The sequence below is a fragment of the Pangasianodon hypophthalmus genome, chromosome 26 (assembly GCF_027358585.1).
Source record: "Pangasianodon hypophthalmus isolate fPanHyp1 chromosome 26, fPanHyp1.pri, whole genome shotgun sequence".
Classification (NCBI taxonomy): domain Eukaryota; kingdom Metazoa; phylum Chordata; class Actinopteri; order Siluriformes; family Pangasiidae; genus Pangasianodon; species Pangasianodon hypophthalmus.
The window spans coordinates 14,766,030-14,784,884 of NC_069735.1; the positions used below are offsets into that span (position 1 = coordinate 14,766,030).

General features: G+C 41.4%; 1 protein-coding gene across 1 annotated transcript in view; it reads right to left on the reverse strand.

Moving 5' to 3' along the window:
• Positions 1 to 18,855, reverse strand: part of mast1a (microtubule associated serine/threonine kinase 1a) — a 59,338-nt gene that overhangs the window by 30,100 nt on the left and 10,383 nt on the right. The window contains 2 exon segments of the mRNA XM_026931764.3: positions 2,060 to 2,135; positions 2,347 to 2,435. Of these exon segments, the coding sequence (XP_026787565.3) occupies positions 2,060 to 2,135; positions 2,347 to 2,435 (165 nt within the window).

Sequence of the window (18,855 nt, forward strand, 5' to 3'; positions counted from 1 at the left end):
TATTGTCCAAATAAAAGCGCTAAAACAAACAAACAAACACGAAGACTCATACGTGTGGACTGACGATGAGATGGAACTGCTGCTTAATGTTACACTTGAATACAAAGTATTCGCCCAGGTCTTATCCAAAATCTCTGGAGCGGCAGATTCCTGAGCAGTACAGCCAGATCTTTTTCTGTCACCTTCACATGAAGGAGTAGTAATTAAAAAAAAAAAAAAAAAAAAAAAAGATATCAAATAAGAAATTACAGAGCACAAAATAACAATCTGGTCCTACTACATTCACAACATGCGCAAAACCACAACCAGGTATGTACAGGTTGATGCTGCGACATCTGTGTTTTTAAAAAGGGTGAAAAATGTAAACTGTAAAAATTGAGTTATAAAATTCTACCACCTTGGAAGTGTTTACGAAAAAGCTTCGTTTTCAGCCATTTTCGCGTGGATGGCAGACCAAAACACAGAGAAAATAACTATGTACATGTGTGGATGGGGCTGTATTGTTTTGGATTAGAGCAGTTAGCATTAGTATATCCTCTACAGTACTGTGGAAAAGTCTGAGGCACATGCAAAGAAATGCTGGAGAGCAAAAATGATTTCAAAAATAATGAAATTAAATATTTCTATATTTAAAAAAATACTATAAAGAGCAGTAAACAGTAATCAATGAAACAAAGTCAATTTTTGGTGCGATGACCCTTACGTAATCTGCTGCTTTCTTTACTGATATACAAACATTTTTCTGTAATATTTAATTCTGTGCTGGAAAACTAATGTTTGGAATCTAAAATGTTTTTGTACTGAATCAATAATGTAGAAGTCATTAAATAAAAATCTACAACAAAGTTTGCACTAAAAAAAAAAAAAAAAAATAGAGTGCCTAAGACTTTTGCACAGTACTGTGAGTCTGTGTGGGAGAGTGATGGAGAGTTGTGTGGCCACTGGCTTACTCAGTTTGTAAGCTACTGCCATGAGGCTAATAACTGATTAAACAGAAGGACTAAATCGATATAAGAGCGTGAAACATCAATACATCAATACCCATGTTGGACATCATGCCTATCTGTCAAAGCTGTTGTTTCCTTCTCAGGCAACCTAAAAGATTAAATTAAATGATGGCACTGTTGAACATGGTCGCTATGGTAATACTAAACTATTAATACTCACAAGACAAATGAGTCATCGCTCCAGACATCAGGAGGTGGGCAAACACATGCAAAATTACTCAGCCTGGTGAATGACTAATGATAAACATTATCATAATTAATGGATGACACGGGCACCATTACACCATTAAGAAGCACATAAAGCGCCACTCGTTATCTCAACCCGTGTTTACACGTACCGTAAAAAACAATCTATCTGTAATATTCGTGTATTTGTGCACATTTGCATTTTTCAACAAATCTGTCACGCTGCATCTTATTCATCAGATATGAGAGCCATGCAAACGAGCCACGTTGTGTTTAGCTAATTAACATTAGCTGTGTCACGAGTGACAAAATAAATGTTAGCAGTCTCTGGTTTTCCAGCATTGCTGTTATTAATGTAAACGTCCTTAAAACTAAAGCTAGCCAACTATATACACTAAATGTATATGTTAAAATTGATTTAATTTTAAATGTTAAAATTAAAATTCAAATGGCGACCCAGCCAAATACCAGTGCATCACTGATTCCTTCCCCAAAACATGTTTAATATGGAGTGATATTTTGGATTTTCCAAAACCACAGTGCTTATAGTGTCACAATACACTTCAATGTCAAAGGCATCATCCATATTTAAAAAAAAAAAAAAACAGATCAGACGTTAAACTTTGGTACCAAATCTTTAAAAGTGTAAATTGTTGAAAGGTTTAGCTCTTAGTGAATGGCTCATTCAAGTGAATCAGGCTCGTAGTGGTTGATGGTTAAAACTGTATATGAGCACTGATTCATTTGATTCATTTGATTCACCACTCTATGTACAAATTCAGCTCTAAGGGGTGATTCAGATGAATCAAAACGAATCAATATTTTGTTAGAATCGAGTCACTAAAGCCATTGATTTTTTTTTTTACCTTCTAGAGGGGGTGAAAGAGAAGTGGGCGGGGCCGCTGGGTGAAAAGGTACGAGGACTGTCCAGTGGACTACTTCCTGTTCAGAGATAAAAAGAGAGAGCAGAAATAAAAATGTTTAACAATTTTGGCATTTTTTAAATCCTCATTTAAGTAAAGTTGTCCCAATACACCAGAACAGGGGAATACGAGAAGAAACACAGATTTGTCAAAACCAGGATCCTTAATGAGGTAAGCACCGGTTAGACATGACGTCTGTCACACATGAACGAGGAAGGCGTGTTTCTCACCTATGTGTCCAGGGAGAGGTGAGTGGGGTCGTGGCAGGGTCGGAGACGTACTGGTCAGGATCAGACTCTTCCTGTTACTGGTGCGACAGCTGCAACACACACAGATAAGCTAGAAATAAATGTGTGTGCGTGTGTGTGTGTGCAGGTTTCCTCTTGTTTCTGGTTATTAAACAGAAAATATAGAAAAGAGTGGTTAAGTCATGCTAAACGTAAAGTTACTCTACACTGTTGTCTTCAGTATTATGCCACTAAATGACCATTCAGGTAACTCACATTATGGACTTTAAACAACAACGGCAACAGAGACAACCACAGCGGTTCCACTATAGCAAAATAAAGGTTCAACCGGTTTACCGTACTCAGCAAAACATGAGGTTTAGGTGAATTCATTTCTTGTTGTTATGTGCAATTAATTAGAATTATATTTACACTACATAACAACACTATTCCTTCGATGAATTCAGAGTCAAAGACACTTTTCTGAAAACATGTCAGACTCCTTGTAATGACACCATAAACCCAAAGAGATCACAGTAAGTCAACATTGATACCATAATGAATTTCTGATATTTTTTAAGCACATACAGTGAGGGAAAATACGTATTCAGACATGTTTGTTTTTGTGATTTAATATACTTCCAGTGCATATTTACACATCACCTCAAATTTACACACATAATGTCTACTGACTTATAAATATGAACAAAAAAGTATGTATTCATAAGCACAAACAAAGAAATGTCAAAAAAACAAACTGATTGTTAAAAAAGTATTCAAGATCTAGAAAATCAAGTTATGAAAGATGTTACCGTTGGTTGGGAAGATTTCACGCAAAAAAGCAGCAGTCATGGTGAAGGTTCTCAGGGACAACACTATGAAACAACGATCAAACTGGAAAATCTACAGAGCCACAGCTAGGACCTTAAACATCCCTGTCAGTACAACTGGAAAGTTCATGGAGTCACAGCTATCGGTCGCATGTGCGCCACACGAGATTTCACAGCACGCTCTCAGATTAACGATAAGGACGGTAAGAGAGAAGCGAGCAGTCACTCGAAAAGAGTTGCAGGACGACCTGAAAGCAGCAGGAGCAACTTTTACACAGAGAACAATAAGCAATGAACTGCAGCGCATCATCTCAGGTCAGACGAAACAAACAAAAAAAGGACTCTTTGGAAATAATTCATCTCCTCATGTTTGGAGAACGAAGCGTTGTTAGTTATAACTACAGAGTCAAAATACATTATGTGTGTAAATTTGAAGAGGGTGTATGCACTGGAAGTATATTAGATAACAAAAACACCCCTCACTGTAGTTAAACACAAACTCTGTTCCACCATAGCATTAGTTTTTGATTAGTGACTTTGGTTTCCATGGCTACAGTGCAACACAGATTTAGCGCCGGTCGCCGTAGCCATCGCTACAGCAGTGAGGTCCTAACCTTCCTAAATGTACACACACACGCAAAGGAAATACCAGCGCATACTAAGAGATATTTATCAATAGGCTACCTACCACTGTAGAACTGTTGCTATGGTTACATGTAGGAGAGTGTTATAAAACAGCGTTTTGTTCAAACGCCATTTCCGGTTACTGTAACCTAGAATTAATTTCTCATTATAATTTAGGGGTGTGATAGCAAAAGACAACTGCAAAAGTATAAACACCAATCTAACCGAAACTTTTATTTACCCTGTTGTCATGGTTACATTCCCACATGGTCACATCCTATGAACAGCCACCTATCAGCCAATCATAAACAAGTATATTCCATAGCCAGATCAAAACAGCGTACATACTAACAATACTTGTGTTACGCAGCTGCTTGACGTACAAAAAGCTCAACACAGTATCCACTGTTCAAAAGAGGAAGATGCTGCCACGGCAACAAGCCGGCTAAGAAGCACTGCAATCGATTAGCTGGTCTTTCATCAGCCAATCAAACGTCCCCTGAGGGTTGCCAAGTCAATCTATTCTAAACGGCCCAAAGAGATGATGCAATTATTGGAAAGTTCATTTGCATAAATTTGTCTAAGATCTAGCAAACAACACCTGTGAGTGTGTGAGTGTGTGTGTGTGTGTGTGTGTGTGTGTGTCTCACTGGCTGTCTCCAGTTGATATGGACTATTTCACTTCTTCCTAGTCGTATGCAGAATGTAAAGAACGAGACACTTGGGGTCATGTTGTCAAAGGAAAATAATCAGTTCCGGAGTGGTGTGATGAAGTGGAGTTACTGATACCACCCTGAAGTTTTCTTATAACAGCACATCCTTAAGTGTTTTATTCCTCTTATACCACAAAGACTTACCAACGATTACAATGCCTGTTTTATTAAAGAAGGACATTATAGCAGCTATAAACGGTCCTTCCCTCACCAGCTTGCCTTGAAGTTAATAAGAGAAAAAACGAAAACAAAAAACAACTTGTCATGTTGTCGAGAAACCAGAAAGCGCAAACTCTCTCTGTCCTTAAAACTTTCTGTGTCAGAAAACTTTCTGCAAATGGCGATGTAAACCTCAGACTTCCACATCATACGATACAACTTCAATTCTTAAGGTAACACTTCGATATTTGGCGATATCACTGAATCTGTTATGATTTGATACGGTTTAGCAGCACTGACACTTGAGACTCTAGAAAGCTTCGCCATATCAACTGAACATTTTCTCTGTTAAATGACTACATATTTTTATAATTTATGTGGAGCAACCACTGTACAAGTCCCTGTGAATGAGCTGTTACTACAGAAACGATAACGTGTTAGAACAAGCGCATTAATATAATTAATATAATGATTTGAATTATGCTACACATTATTCCTAGCTGTAACATATTATGTTTGTGAGAATTATCAATCAGCAGCCTATATGACACAGTCATGTGACCACCTGTCAGTGACATTCACTGTGAATGAAGTCACTGTTAGCTCCGACTGATTCATTTCCGATTTTGAGTCACGGTGACCTGAAATGTGTTACAAAACTGAACATTTCAAATGTTTACACTGTTTCAGTGAGCATTAGCTTATTATCACAGGCAATAAATTAGCTAAGATGTGACATTTAGAAGCATGGTGCAGGAAGAGTGCGGTTTTTAGGTCCTGTTGGTGTTTTAGATTTGAAAATGAAAGTGCATACAGAAAAGTGTTTGCCCTGTCGTCCAGCAATCGTGAGTTCGAATCTTGACGATGCAACAGTCATCCGTGGCTTGGAATCCTAGAGAGTAAAACTGACCCTGCTCTAAGAGTGGGAGGGGCATAATCTCAGTCCCCTGTCAATCACAGCGACAGTAGCCAATCATGGGCGTCTGTGAGCTCATGTATCTGGAAGAGGGTGGATAGCGCTTTCCTCTGAGTGTGTTAGGCAGCCCTGTGATGTGGCATGAGCAGCAGTTTGTAAAGATGTGGTTGGTTGGCTTCATGTGTCTTGGAAGGAGCATGTGTTAGCCCTCGCCCTCACCCTCCCCAGTAGGTAGCTGCCGTATATGGTGGATTAAATAAAATTTAATTAAATTTAAAAATGTAAAGTTGCTTTGAGGGATGCTTTGGCCACATACTGGGAAATCTAGCCTGGGTTGTATATCATTCAACATCTTTGACAGGCTGTGTAATACATGCTGCTTCTGGGTGGGGTTTTGTGTGAGTAGTGTATATAGTCCACCATTCTGAAAGAAAACATGGTGGTTATGATGTTTTTGCTGGCGTTGTTTTGGTCCACTCGGCCTCTTTAGACAGAAGCATCACTGAAAATCAATCCTGCAGTTCTTCTGACTGATGGGCATGGTCTCTTCCAGGATGACTCCGCCCCATCCACAGAGCATGAGGGTTCACTCAACGGTTTGATGAGAATGAAAGAGAAGTAAATTATACGCTATGATCATCACACTCAGCACATCCAGACTATCCTGAACACTATACTGGAGTGACGTGTTGGATAGTGACCGAGAACCTCCATCACCACAACACCACCTGAGGGAATATCTTTTGGAAGAATGGTGTTCATCACTCCAGTACAGTTCCAGAGATGGGTAGAATCCATGCCTAGGAGCATGGAAGCCATTTTGGTGGCTCACGGTGGCCTTAACACCTTAATAACACACTTTACTGTTGGCTTTTCTTCTTCTCTGAATAAATTACATCCAGTATGAATAGGGCAAGCCTGTGTCTGTGTTTTCTGTTTAAACTGGTGAAGTGATGATAGAGTAGTTTTAAAGGAAATATATTTCATATCACACACACACACACACACACACACACACACAGAGACGTGCTTCCTGCCTCTGGGCCTGTTCAGTATGTATGAGCTCTTGCTATAAATCAATCTTTCGCTTTCTCACTACCTTGAATCGGTTTTACTTTTCAGCATCTAACAGTAAAATAACACACACACACACACACACACACAGTCAATATTAAGGTCAGCGTTGCCTTGGGTGTGAAGAGCGCACTCATCACATCTTTCTCATTTCAGCATGTAAGAAAACACCCCCCCCACCCCCCACACACACAAATATAATAATATATATATGTTACTTCTGATTTGCTCACTTATATACACTTTATATTTGATTTAACAAGCTACCAGACTGTGATCTTTCCCTCATGTGCGCTGCTCCAATTCAGCATCCAGAGCAAGACTGGCTAATACACACACACACACACACACAGAGAAGTGAAATATTTAGTGGAAATGCATTAAGACTGGCGAATGAAGCTGACAGGCGGCTGAATATCATTATTCACTAATATTCCCTCTGCAAGCCCCTTCTGAGAGAGAGAGAGAGAGAGAGAGAGAGAGAGAGAAGGGGAAGAGGAAAGAGAGGAAAGACAGGAAACAAGGGGAAAACAGGAAAGAAAGAAAAGAGAGGTGTGTGCTCTGACTGGAAGGGGCTATAAATCAAGGTTGGCTTTGACAGTTTATCCTTGTATATGTTAGCGCACACACACACACACACACGCACACACACGCACACACACTTTCACATCTGTTACCGTGGGGAATGGCCTTTGATAAGTTGTAATTAGCGCACAGATCTTCACTTCATGCAACCGACACTGACTGAACCTTAAACACTCGCTGAAACAGAACGTACCCTGCTCCCTAATCACTACTCCCTGCTCCCTACTCACTACTCCCTGCTCTCTACTCACTACTCCCTGCTCACTACTCACTACTCCCTGCTCCCTAATCACTACTCCCTGCTCCCTAATCACTACTCCCTGCTCACTACTCCCTGCTCCCTACTCACTACTCCCTGCTCACTACTCCCTGCTCCCTACTCACTACTCCCTGCTCACTACTCCCTGCTCCCTATTCACTACTCCCTGCTCCCTAATCACTACTCCCTGCTCCCTAATCACTACTCCCTGCTCCCTACTCACTACTCCCTGCTCCCTAATCACTACTCCCTGCTCACTACTCCCTGCTCCCTACTCACTACTCCCTGCTCACTACTCCCTGCTCCCTATTCACTACTCCCTGCTCCCTAATCACTACTCCCTGCTCACTACTCACTACTCCCTGCTCACTACTCCCTGCTCCCTAATCACTACTCCCTGCTCCCTACTCACTACTCCCTGCTCCCTACTCACTACTCCCTGCTCACTACTCCCTGCTCCCTAATCACTACTCCCTAATCACTACTCACTACTACCTGCTCACTACTCCCTAATCATTACTCACTACTCCCTGCTCCCTGCTCACTACTCCCTAATCATTACTCACTACTCCCTGCTTCCTAATCATTACTCACTACTCCCTAATCACTACTCTCTGATCACTACTCACTACTCCCTGCTCACTACTCACTACTCCCTGCTCCCTAATCACTACTCTCTGCTCAATACTCCCTGCTCCCTAATCATTACTCACTACTCCCTTCTCCCTGCTCACTACTCCCTAATCATTACTCACTACTCCCTAATCATTACTCACTACTCCCTGCTCCCTAATCACTACTCCCTGCTTCCTAATCACTACTCTCTGCTCACTACTCCCTAATCATTACTCACTACTCCCTAATCACTACTCCCTGCTTCCTAATCACTACTCTCTGCTCACTACTCCCTAATCATTACTCACTACTCCCTGCTTCCTAATCACCACTCCCTGCTCACTACTCACTACTTCCTGCTCACTACTCACTGCTCCCTAATCACTACTCCCTGCTTCCTAATCACTACTCCCTGCTCACTACTCCCTGCTTCCTAATCACCACTCCCTGCTCACTACTCCCTAATCATTACTCACTACTCCCTGCTCCCTGCTTCCTAATCACTACTCCCTGCTCCCTTCTCCCTGCTTCCTAATCACTACTCCCTGCTCCCTAATCACTACTCCCTGCTCACTATTCCCTAATCACTACTCACTACTCCCTACTCGCTAATCACTACTCCCTGGTCACTACTTCCTAATTACTACTCCCTAATCATTACTCACTACTCCCTGCTCCCTTCTCCCTAATCAATACTCACTATTCCCTAATCACTTCTCCCTAATCACTACTCCCCGCTCCCTTCTCCCTGCTGACTATTCCCTAATCACTACTCCCTGCTCACTATTCCCTAATCACTACTCACTACTCCCTACTCGCTAATCACTACTCCCTGGTCACTACTTCCTAATCACTACTCCCTAATCATTACTCACTACTCCCTGCTCCCTTCTCCCTAATCAATACTCACTATTCCCTAATCACTTCTCCCTAATCACTACTCACTACTCCCTGCTCCCTTCTCCCTGCTGACTATTCCCTAATCACTACTCCCTGCTCACTATTCCCTAATCACTACTCCCTAATCACTACTCACTACTCCCTGCTCACTACTCACTACCCCTGCTCACTATTCCCTAATCACTACTCCCTGCTCCCTAATCACTACTCACTACTCCCTAATCACTACTCACTGCTCCCTAATCACTACTCACTACCCCTGCTCACTATTCCCTAATCACTACTCCCTGCTCCCAACTCACTACTCCCTAATCACTACTCACTACTCCCTAATCACTCCCTACTCTGGAAATTTGGGACACTGTTTTGTCCACTACATTACACAGGTTTGCTCACCATGATGTGACAGCAGTCATATTCGTTAGTTAACCTGCGATCCACACAAGTATTTCACCTGAACGAAGCCTAACGTCAATAAAGTCACAGAGCGGACGATAAACAGAACATGCGACTATAAAAATGACTTCACACGACCATTAATCCGCCACTTTCTTGGTTTGAAAGTGAAAAGTGAAGCAAACAGTGTTTCTTAATGTATAGATGAATCAAATGAATCAAACTCCAAAACGATTCACTTAAAATGATTCAAGTGACTCAGATGAAACAAAGTATTCAAGTGAATCTTATCATAGTGTCCACCACTAATCCGGTGATGGGTGTGGTGCTCTGTGGGAGGTCATATGATTCCTTGTTGCTAAGCGACAGGAGGACAGGCTTGGTTCTGTGCAAGGTTGGGAAACACATGAGGAAGGAACGTGAGAGCGTCAGAAAAAGAGCTGTGAGATTAGGAGAAAGATGAGAGGAAGTGAGCGAGGCTCACAAAAGCCACGTTTCGTTTTTCAGCTTGAACTTAATTGAGACAGGAAGAGAGAGAGAGAGAGAGAGAGAGAGAGAGAGAAAGAGAAATGTGTCAAAACACAACCACGCAATAATAGGGAGGCAGGAGATGGCAGCGCTTTAGAGAGATGCGGAGACACAGCGAGAGATCCTTCCAGACAAAAACCTGAGTCATCTAACAACAACAAATCATTCCTCTGAAACACAACCTCTGAACATTTCACACCTCACCTTTTACACACCTTTCAATTCATTCACTATTACAGCTACAACAACTGAGCGACAAAACCAATCATTATCGAGGCTGTGGCGAATGCTATGTCATTCATTTAGACTAAAAACACATTTCATAGAAATTGTAACGTTGATAAACACTTCAATGTGTAGTTTTCCCAAAGTAAAACAAGACGTTTCCACCAGCAGAAGTGATGCTCACTGGATGTTTTTTTGGTTTTCATACCATTCTGTGCAGACTGTTGTGTGTGAACATCCCAGTAGAGCAGCAGATTCTGAAATACTCTAAGCAACAACCATGCCACGATTAAAGTCACCGAGATCACCGAGATTTTTTCGCCTGTTCTACTGTTTAACGTGAACATTAACAGAAGCTCTTGACCTGTTCCTGCATGATTTTATACATTGTCCTGTAGCCATACTGGATCACTGCATTAATGATCAGGGGTACAGCTGTTCCTATTAAAGTGGCTAATGGGTTTGGAGTAAACGTTTGTTAATATTCTCATGCCATGACCGATCACGTGATAAATATCAGTAACACTGTACTGAAGCCTCGTTAAGAGTTCTGTGATAGTATCACTTGATTAAAATGCTGGAAAAGAATATTTTTAAATCATTTTTAAATATCCAGCTAATTAATTAATGGGAAAAAAAAATTGACCGATTAACTGATTATCAAAAGAAGCATTAGTTTTAGCCCTGCTCAGAATCACAACACACACCAGAAAACCAGCTTACTCATGTCTGCTCCCAAAATAGCCTTGCTTCTTCCTCCACCAAAATAACCTCTCTCTCTCTCTCTCTCTCTTTCTCTCCCTCCCTCTCCCTCTCTCTCTGTCACTCTCGGCTCGGTATACGTCAGTTACACGTCCCTGGACACTCGCTAACGCCTGGGCCATGCTACATATGTGTACCATCCTAACCCGTGGTGAAAATGAGTCATCAATCCCCTGGCACTATCTCGCAAAATTTCTAGCAAGCTACCACACAACTGAAGTGCGGTCATGATCAAGTTAGGATCAGTTCAGAAGGCAGGAAGATAATTAAGCAGACTTGAAATGTATTTGAGACACACCCTGCTGTAAAATGGCCCAGTTCATTATTGTCTGAATTGAAAATGAACTGAAATGGAATTGAGAATCGATGAAGATCACGTTATCAGTCCATAAAGATGAAACGGATGTTAATCAGCGCAGGATGACTGGGAAGACATTATAATAGTTTAAAACGCTCTTTCTAGCAGCTGTTATCATCCATAATACACGTGATAACGCCTTCAGCAGAAACGAGCTGACCCAGAAACCCGGCAACAGCTGATGTCACTCTCTGCAACACAACACTCACTTTAACCTGCTCGGGGAACTGGTGTGTGTGTGTGTGTGTGTGTGGGATTACTTTTACTGAAATGAAGCCAAGACACAAACCAAAGATTTATATTAGCAAAATGCCAAACACAAAAGAGAACAGACTAAACACAAATATAAACAGGTGAGCTAAATGTCCTGCAGCTTTGTGACGTCTCATTAATCAGCAACGTACAACTGACATGATGAAGAGAAAAAAACAATTAACAGTGTGGGCGTGGCCAAGAGTCAGAGTCAGAGGACTTGTTTCTCCAAATATTAGTTTCTAATAGTTTCAACATTTCTTACAATTAAAAAAAAAAAAAAAAAAGAATGTAGCAAAAGCATGTTCATGGAAAATTTGGAACTCTTAAAAAAAAAAAAAAAAAAAAAACCTGACAAGCAACCAGGAAGTTGAGATCTTCTCAACCTTATGCAAATTAGTTATGATGCTGTAAAGCGACAAATCCAAACAACTGGCTCGGATGATTCTGCAGACCAATCGTATATGCGGTGCAGATTCTTTTCATCTCCCCTCTCACTACTTTAGTTCTTACCTGAAATTAGTTCCTGTGTACTGCTTCCTCAAAAAACAAAATGGAAGAAAAAATTATAACCGTGGTTTTTCAGTCATATCCAGTCATAAATATAATAAAGCATGGAAGAAAGTAGCAGAGATCATTGGTGTTTGTACAGTTAGTCTGCGTTGCTGATCTGCTAACAGTTAATAGCTAATACGAAGCGTGGCACATACCATGTAAATCAAACAAACAACTTCCACTTTATTAAAATATTAGAATTCATTTTAAACACATTTTAAGCAAAAGTATATTGTATACTGTAGTAAATCGTGTGCTGTAGGTGATGCATTTTGGCTACTACCATTTTTTTATCGGAACTAAAAACGAAGCGTTTTTAGTTCTGATAAAAAAAACGGTAGTAGCCAAAATGCATCACCTACAGCACACGATTTACACGCCCACAAGTGACATCATCATCGCTGGAACCACGCCCACAAGAAAAAAATACAAACGACAAAAGCAACTTGCTGCTAGTGTGAACACAGGATTGTACCTAATTTTCATATAGTTGAGAAAATCTCAGTTCAAAAGTCTTGCTGTCACTTGCTAGGAATGTAAGGTAAGAAACGAGTAAGGGGTGTGGCCTAAAGAAAAGGGGGAGGGGATAGCAACAAGCTTTGTATCTGAGCTTTTGATGACGACACAATAACAGAGAAAACGAGGGGGAAATACAGTCTTTTTTAAAGCATCACACCTGAGCTCACTGTGTCCTTCAGGGCCTTCTTTCTTTCTTTCACATTCTCTCTCTCTCTCTCTCTCTTTTTCTCCATTTGAAACACGAGGACAGGACCAGGAGTAATTTTTTTTTTCCTTAAAGCCTCACACAGCAAATGAAAGTGAGATTAGGAAGGAGGAGAGTAAAGAGGCTAAGTTTAACCTAGCTCTGGTGTGTGTGTGTGTGTGTGTGTGTGTGTAAATGTAGGCCGCTACACCTCCTCAGGCTCTACCTTTCATTCTACCTCTCTCAGGGTTTGAGCAGAAAAGAATAAAACGAGCTCAGAGCAAGAAACATCAAGCATCCAGGCACACGTCCCGAACATGACTCACAAACATACACACACACACACACACACACACACACACATACACACCTCGTCTACGCTCTCTAATAAAGAAAGAGCTGATTCTGAGTGAAGTATCAGAGAGATCAGTGCAGCTCCTGTGCACGTTAATGTTAATGAAGGAAGATAAAAATCACGGTCACATGATCACTCACCCCTTATATAACAGCTTGTTTAATCTTTGACTTTTTTTTCCCTTTAAGCTGCTAATGAGCTGCCGGTGAAAACAGTATGGAGATAAAAACGATATGACCCTGAGCAAATAAATGCTTGACACTCTCTCAAACATCACATCTGGTATAATATCGTGATGGCTAGAAAAATTCTCTAGATACACTTTTTTTGGATACAGAAACTGTAGAACATATGCATGTTGGTCTGGGAGAACCTGCAGGATGCCGTTGAGTCTGAATTCAGCCAAACGTACTGTATAGATGAAGGGTTTTCCCAGGACACCACGCATGTGTATGGTTTGTTTTTTTCCAAGCAGATGCAGTCTAGATGTAGTCTATCAAAATATGTTCTAGGTAGAGTCCCAATTTTTAGCTAGAATTTAGCCGGAGCAATTTCCCTGAGTCAGACAGGGTTCAAACACACACACACACACACACACACACACACACACACGCCAACAACTCGAATCAGACTGGAGCAGTTTAAATAATACCTCAGTATTAACTATAACTATCTATAAATACTGAACTCTGCTATAAACCCTCACGCCTTTCCTTACTCTGTAATATCGAATACTTTGTATTATACCACATCGCTATTGAATGCTCGATTCTGATTGGTCAGAAGCTGTAAATCATGGGTTCATATTAATGTCCTTGTTCTGATACGTTATTGTTTCTATAGTAACTTCTCACTCACTGGGACTTGTACAGCAGACGCTCGACACAAACAGATTGACGGAAGGAGTCTCCAGTGTCAGCGCTTTGTAACAGTCAGAAGTAAAGCTGTAAATTTACTTTTTAGAGTAGTTTATGCTTTGCATTTCAGTAACATGACAATCTATGTGTTTTTTTTTTGTCTTAGTAACTTCGAGAGAGAGAGAGAAAAAAAAAAAACAGAGGCTGATGATGGAGTGGCTGCTTATAGCTGCTATAACGTACGTGCTATAATGTGTTTGGTGGACGTCAGATGTAACCATAAACTGATAAAAAGAATGATGTGTTGTTCTTTAATAAACTGAAAAATTGTAATCGTTGGCAAATTGCTGCTGCTGTTGCTTTATAAGAGGAATAAAACCCTTCAATGTGTGCTGTTATCGGAAAATAATCAACCTCATGGTGATAACAGTAACAGGCTACATCACACAACCATGTCGCTGATTATTTCTCTATAACTGCACTCCCCCAAGTGTTTTATTCCTTAGGAAATTATTGAAAAATTCTTAACTATGTGCAGATCTCTGAACTGACCTGACTCAACTATGTAAAAAAACCCAACTTATCTTTATTATTTCAAAAACAAGACATAAACACAGAAAAAAACGGGCGATGTCAGCGGTAATATTGATCCCTCACACATCCTTCTTGACACATCAGTTCATGACACATTCTTCAGATCAGCTATTTTAAGAGTCTTGTCTTGTTGCAGGACAAACCCACATTATTTTCTGACATTTTGGATTTATATACTTTTTGCAGCTTAATTGTAAAAGAGAGCGACATTTTCCTTATTTCTATTCAAGAGCCATGGGGGGTGCTAACTTTTGCACTTGTCGTGCACCATGACGTGGCATCTCTAAACCTAAATCAGACATTATCACCTGTGAACCACGGAAAGTCCCCTAAACCCTAATGAAACGAAATAAGGAGTGGGCGAGAGACAGAGAGAGAGAGAGAGAGAGAGGGAGAGAGAGAGAGTGTTCTTTGAATGCGAGTCAAATTTTGTTCTGTGCACCATATGTTCAGATGACAGCATCTCTCTCTCTCTCTCTCTCTCTCTCTCCATGTCTCTGTAATCTGCAACCATAAAAAGAATCATAACACACACACACACACACACACACACACAGCTTTATACACACTCTTGCATGTATACACACTATTTACTGGCAATCAAACTCTTTCATCATAAGCAAGCAAGCCTTTACAGAGCATCAGTGTGTGTGTGTGTGTGTGTGTGTGTGTGTGTGTGTGTGTGTGTGTGTGTGTGTGGTGAGCAAAAACGGAAAGTCACTGCGAGACAGCAGGGAGGTGTGAACAACAGCAACAGTGAACAACAGTGCTTCATCATCATCATCATCATCATCTTCAACATTCTATATTAATAATCATAATCATTGCAAGCTGTGCAATCTTTCACCCATCCATCTTTACCTTTTGGTCCGGCGGAACATGTTGCTGGCACGCGTTCCTCACACACACACACACACACACACACACACACAGTAGAGCGTCGTCAGGAAGCGACTGTGTGAAAACACGCGTCGTCACGGAGAGCAGCGGGCTAGCTGTGCCACTCCATAACGCTGCCTTCTGCTTCTACACACGCGCACACACACACACACACACACGCCGAGAAAGAGTGTGTCCGTGTCAGGCTACATCCGCACAGAGAGAGAGAGAGAGAGAGAGAGAGAGAGAGAGTGAGGGAAAGGGAGGGAGACAAGAGGGAAAGATGAGAGAAAGAAGGAGGAGAGGAGAGAGAGTGCAAAGAGGAGACAGATCTCAAGGGTAACAGTGCCAAGCCAGGAAGTGAAGAGAGAGAGAGAGAGAGAGAGAGAGAGGGAGGGAGGGAGAGGGAGGGAGGGAGAGAGGGAGAGAGAGAGAGAGGGAGGGTGAGGATTATAGGAGGGATGTCAGTCTCCATGTGTATGTGACTGTGTGTGTGTGTGGTCACTAAAAGCCTATCAGAACACACGGCACGGGGCGGTGGAGCTGGTAATGGAAATGTGAATGACTCCGGGGAGGGAGGGATGAACAAACAGAGAGATGGATTTTAGATACATATATATATATATATATATATAAAAAACACATGCACACACACACACATATTTATATGTATATAAAAATAGATAGATAGAGAAACAGAGCTCGAGAAAGAGAGAGGAGGAGTGTTGATGATGTCAATGACTGTGCTCTCTCTCGGTACCACAAAGCTTCCTGGGTGTGGCTCCAGCCTCGGATGATCAAATCCGATTGGTTGATTCGACGCTTAAGGTAACCCACACCTCCTCTCTCTCTCTCTCTCTCTCTCTCTCTCTCTCTCATACAGTCTGTTTTTCTGTGCCATATTGCCTATAAAGTGACATCATCTCTATGACCTACTATAAAAAACTGCACACACAAACATACACACAGACACACACACACACACACACACACACACACATAACGTGAGATGATGACAAATTGTTGACAGGCAATTTGAATAATGAACGTGTCTGATGTGGGAAAATGAAATTAACCCTGACCCTTATACTCATTTCTCTGCCACTTCAGCGTGAATAAAAATAAAAACTTTACTTTCTCATCGCTCTCACAGCAAAATAGGTCAAGAATAGAAAGTAGGGATTAAATCCCTCCTTGTGTGTTTGTGTGTTCTGTTATAGGAAAATAACAACAATGTGATGATGTGATGAAGCGGAGTTGATTATTTTCCTAAAATCAGCGTGTTTTATTCCTCTTACACCACAGCAATTTGCCAAGTAGTATGATTTTTATTTAATAAAGAAGGACACGTCATATTTCTATCCATTTATAGCTACATTTAATGTTCCGTAAACAATTTCGTTCCTGTTGTCACATACATTATAGCAAACATACATTCTGGCATTTCTTGGAAAATAACCGCAGGTTTTTTAAATGCCTGTTATTAGTTTTAGATTATGTGGCCCGTGAGTGAGCTGTTACTATAGAAACGATAACGTGTTAGTCGGCAGAGCTGTCAGACCTGCGGAGAGAAAATTAATCGGCACCTTCTGACCAGTCAGAATCCTGAATTCAGTAGCGCTTTGGGAAAAAATTAAATAAAACACTTAATAATATGGATTTAATAATCGGGATTTAATTTGTGACCTTTTTACATTTTATCTATTTAAACTCAGCAGAGACACTAACTTAAAAAATACAAGGTATGAATTCATTTCTACTCTCAAAAATAGTGCATGTATTCAGACAAAACTGTATTAACTTCAAAATATTAAATACATATTTAGACAGATGAACATGATTGAATAAAGATGGCAGATTTATAGCTTGAGTAAATAGCTTTAATATAAACTCAGTCATGTGACCTGATCTTAAATGAACTCTAATCATGCTGTATGACTAAGCGCACTCGCTCGTGAAGCTTCATAACACGTGCGTTAATAACCGAGCCGTCAAATCCTCCATCTTGTTTTTACACATCACTGCTTTAATGCTCACACAATTACAATCCCAGCTTCATTCCGAACAGCTTTATTCACTGCATACTGATAAGTGATCGAGAGACTGCTGTGTGTGTGTGTGTGTGTGTGTGTGTGTGTGTGTGTGTGTTTGTGTGTGTCAGCTTGCATGTCATGCATGCACTTTCATGAAGAGATGCTTTTAGCAGATACCTGAACAGAGGCAGTAATGGATCAAAACACAACACCTGCTAAAAATGAACACATTACACACACACACACACACACACACACACACACAGTATAAAAGAGAGCTAGGACAGTGTTCAGCACCACGGAGAGCGCCTCGGTGAGACCCCACACGACCGCTCAGTTTACTTCTCCTACCTCATCAGCTCATCATCACGTCCTTCCTAAACTGGGTCAGGTCACGTGTGCACCAGCAGCAGTGCGTCAGGTGTGTACTGTGTGTTGCTCTGCTTCCAAGACGACACCATGCGCATATTGATACGTAATCAACAACCATATGAAAGATGCATTAAAGGTGCCCTCAGTGATTTGGCTGGTCGTGAGCTAAAGCTAGTGAACAGAAAGTCAAACTCCGAACAAATATAGCCTCTTTCCTCGCTGTTCTATCCAAAGCCACGCCCCCAAAAACACTCTCAGGCCACATGATTGACTGAAACTCCAGACATGCTTCCTTGTCCTGATTGGCTGGATATTTTTGGACAGATTATGTTTTTTTTTTTTCTATAGCATTCCGACTTACAAATCCCTGATCTTTAAAGCATTCATTAATATCATACAATTTTTACCTGTGATACAATGTGATTTAATGTTGGGCACGCTGAGTTTCATTCTCAAAAAACAAGTTAGGATTCAGAAGTGGGACATCGTGTGTTCGTTATACTCCCTGAGACTGACAGAGCACAGAGGCCACGCCTCCTTCACTGAGACTGACAGAGCACAGAGGCCACGCCTCCTTCACTGAGACTGACAGACACAGAGGCCACGCCTCCTTCATTGAGACTGACAGACACAGAGGCCACGCCTTCTTCACTGAGACTGACAGACACAGAGGCCACGCCTCCTTCACTGAGACTGACAGACACAGAGGCCACGCCTCCTTCACTGAGACTGACAGATACAGAGGCCACGCCTCCTTCACTGCGACTGACAGACACAGAGGCCACGCCTCCTTCATTGAGACTGACAGACACAGAGGCCACGCCTTCTTCACTGAGACTGACAGACACAGAGGCCACGCCTCCTTCACTGAGACTGACAGACACAGAGGCCACGCCTCCTTCACTGAGACTGACAGATACAGAGGCCACGCCTCCTCCACTGCGACTGACAGACACAGAGGCCACGCC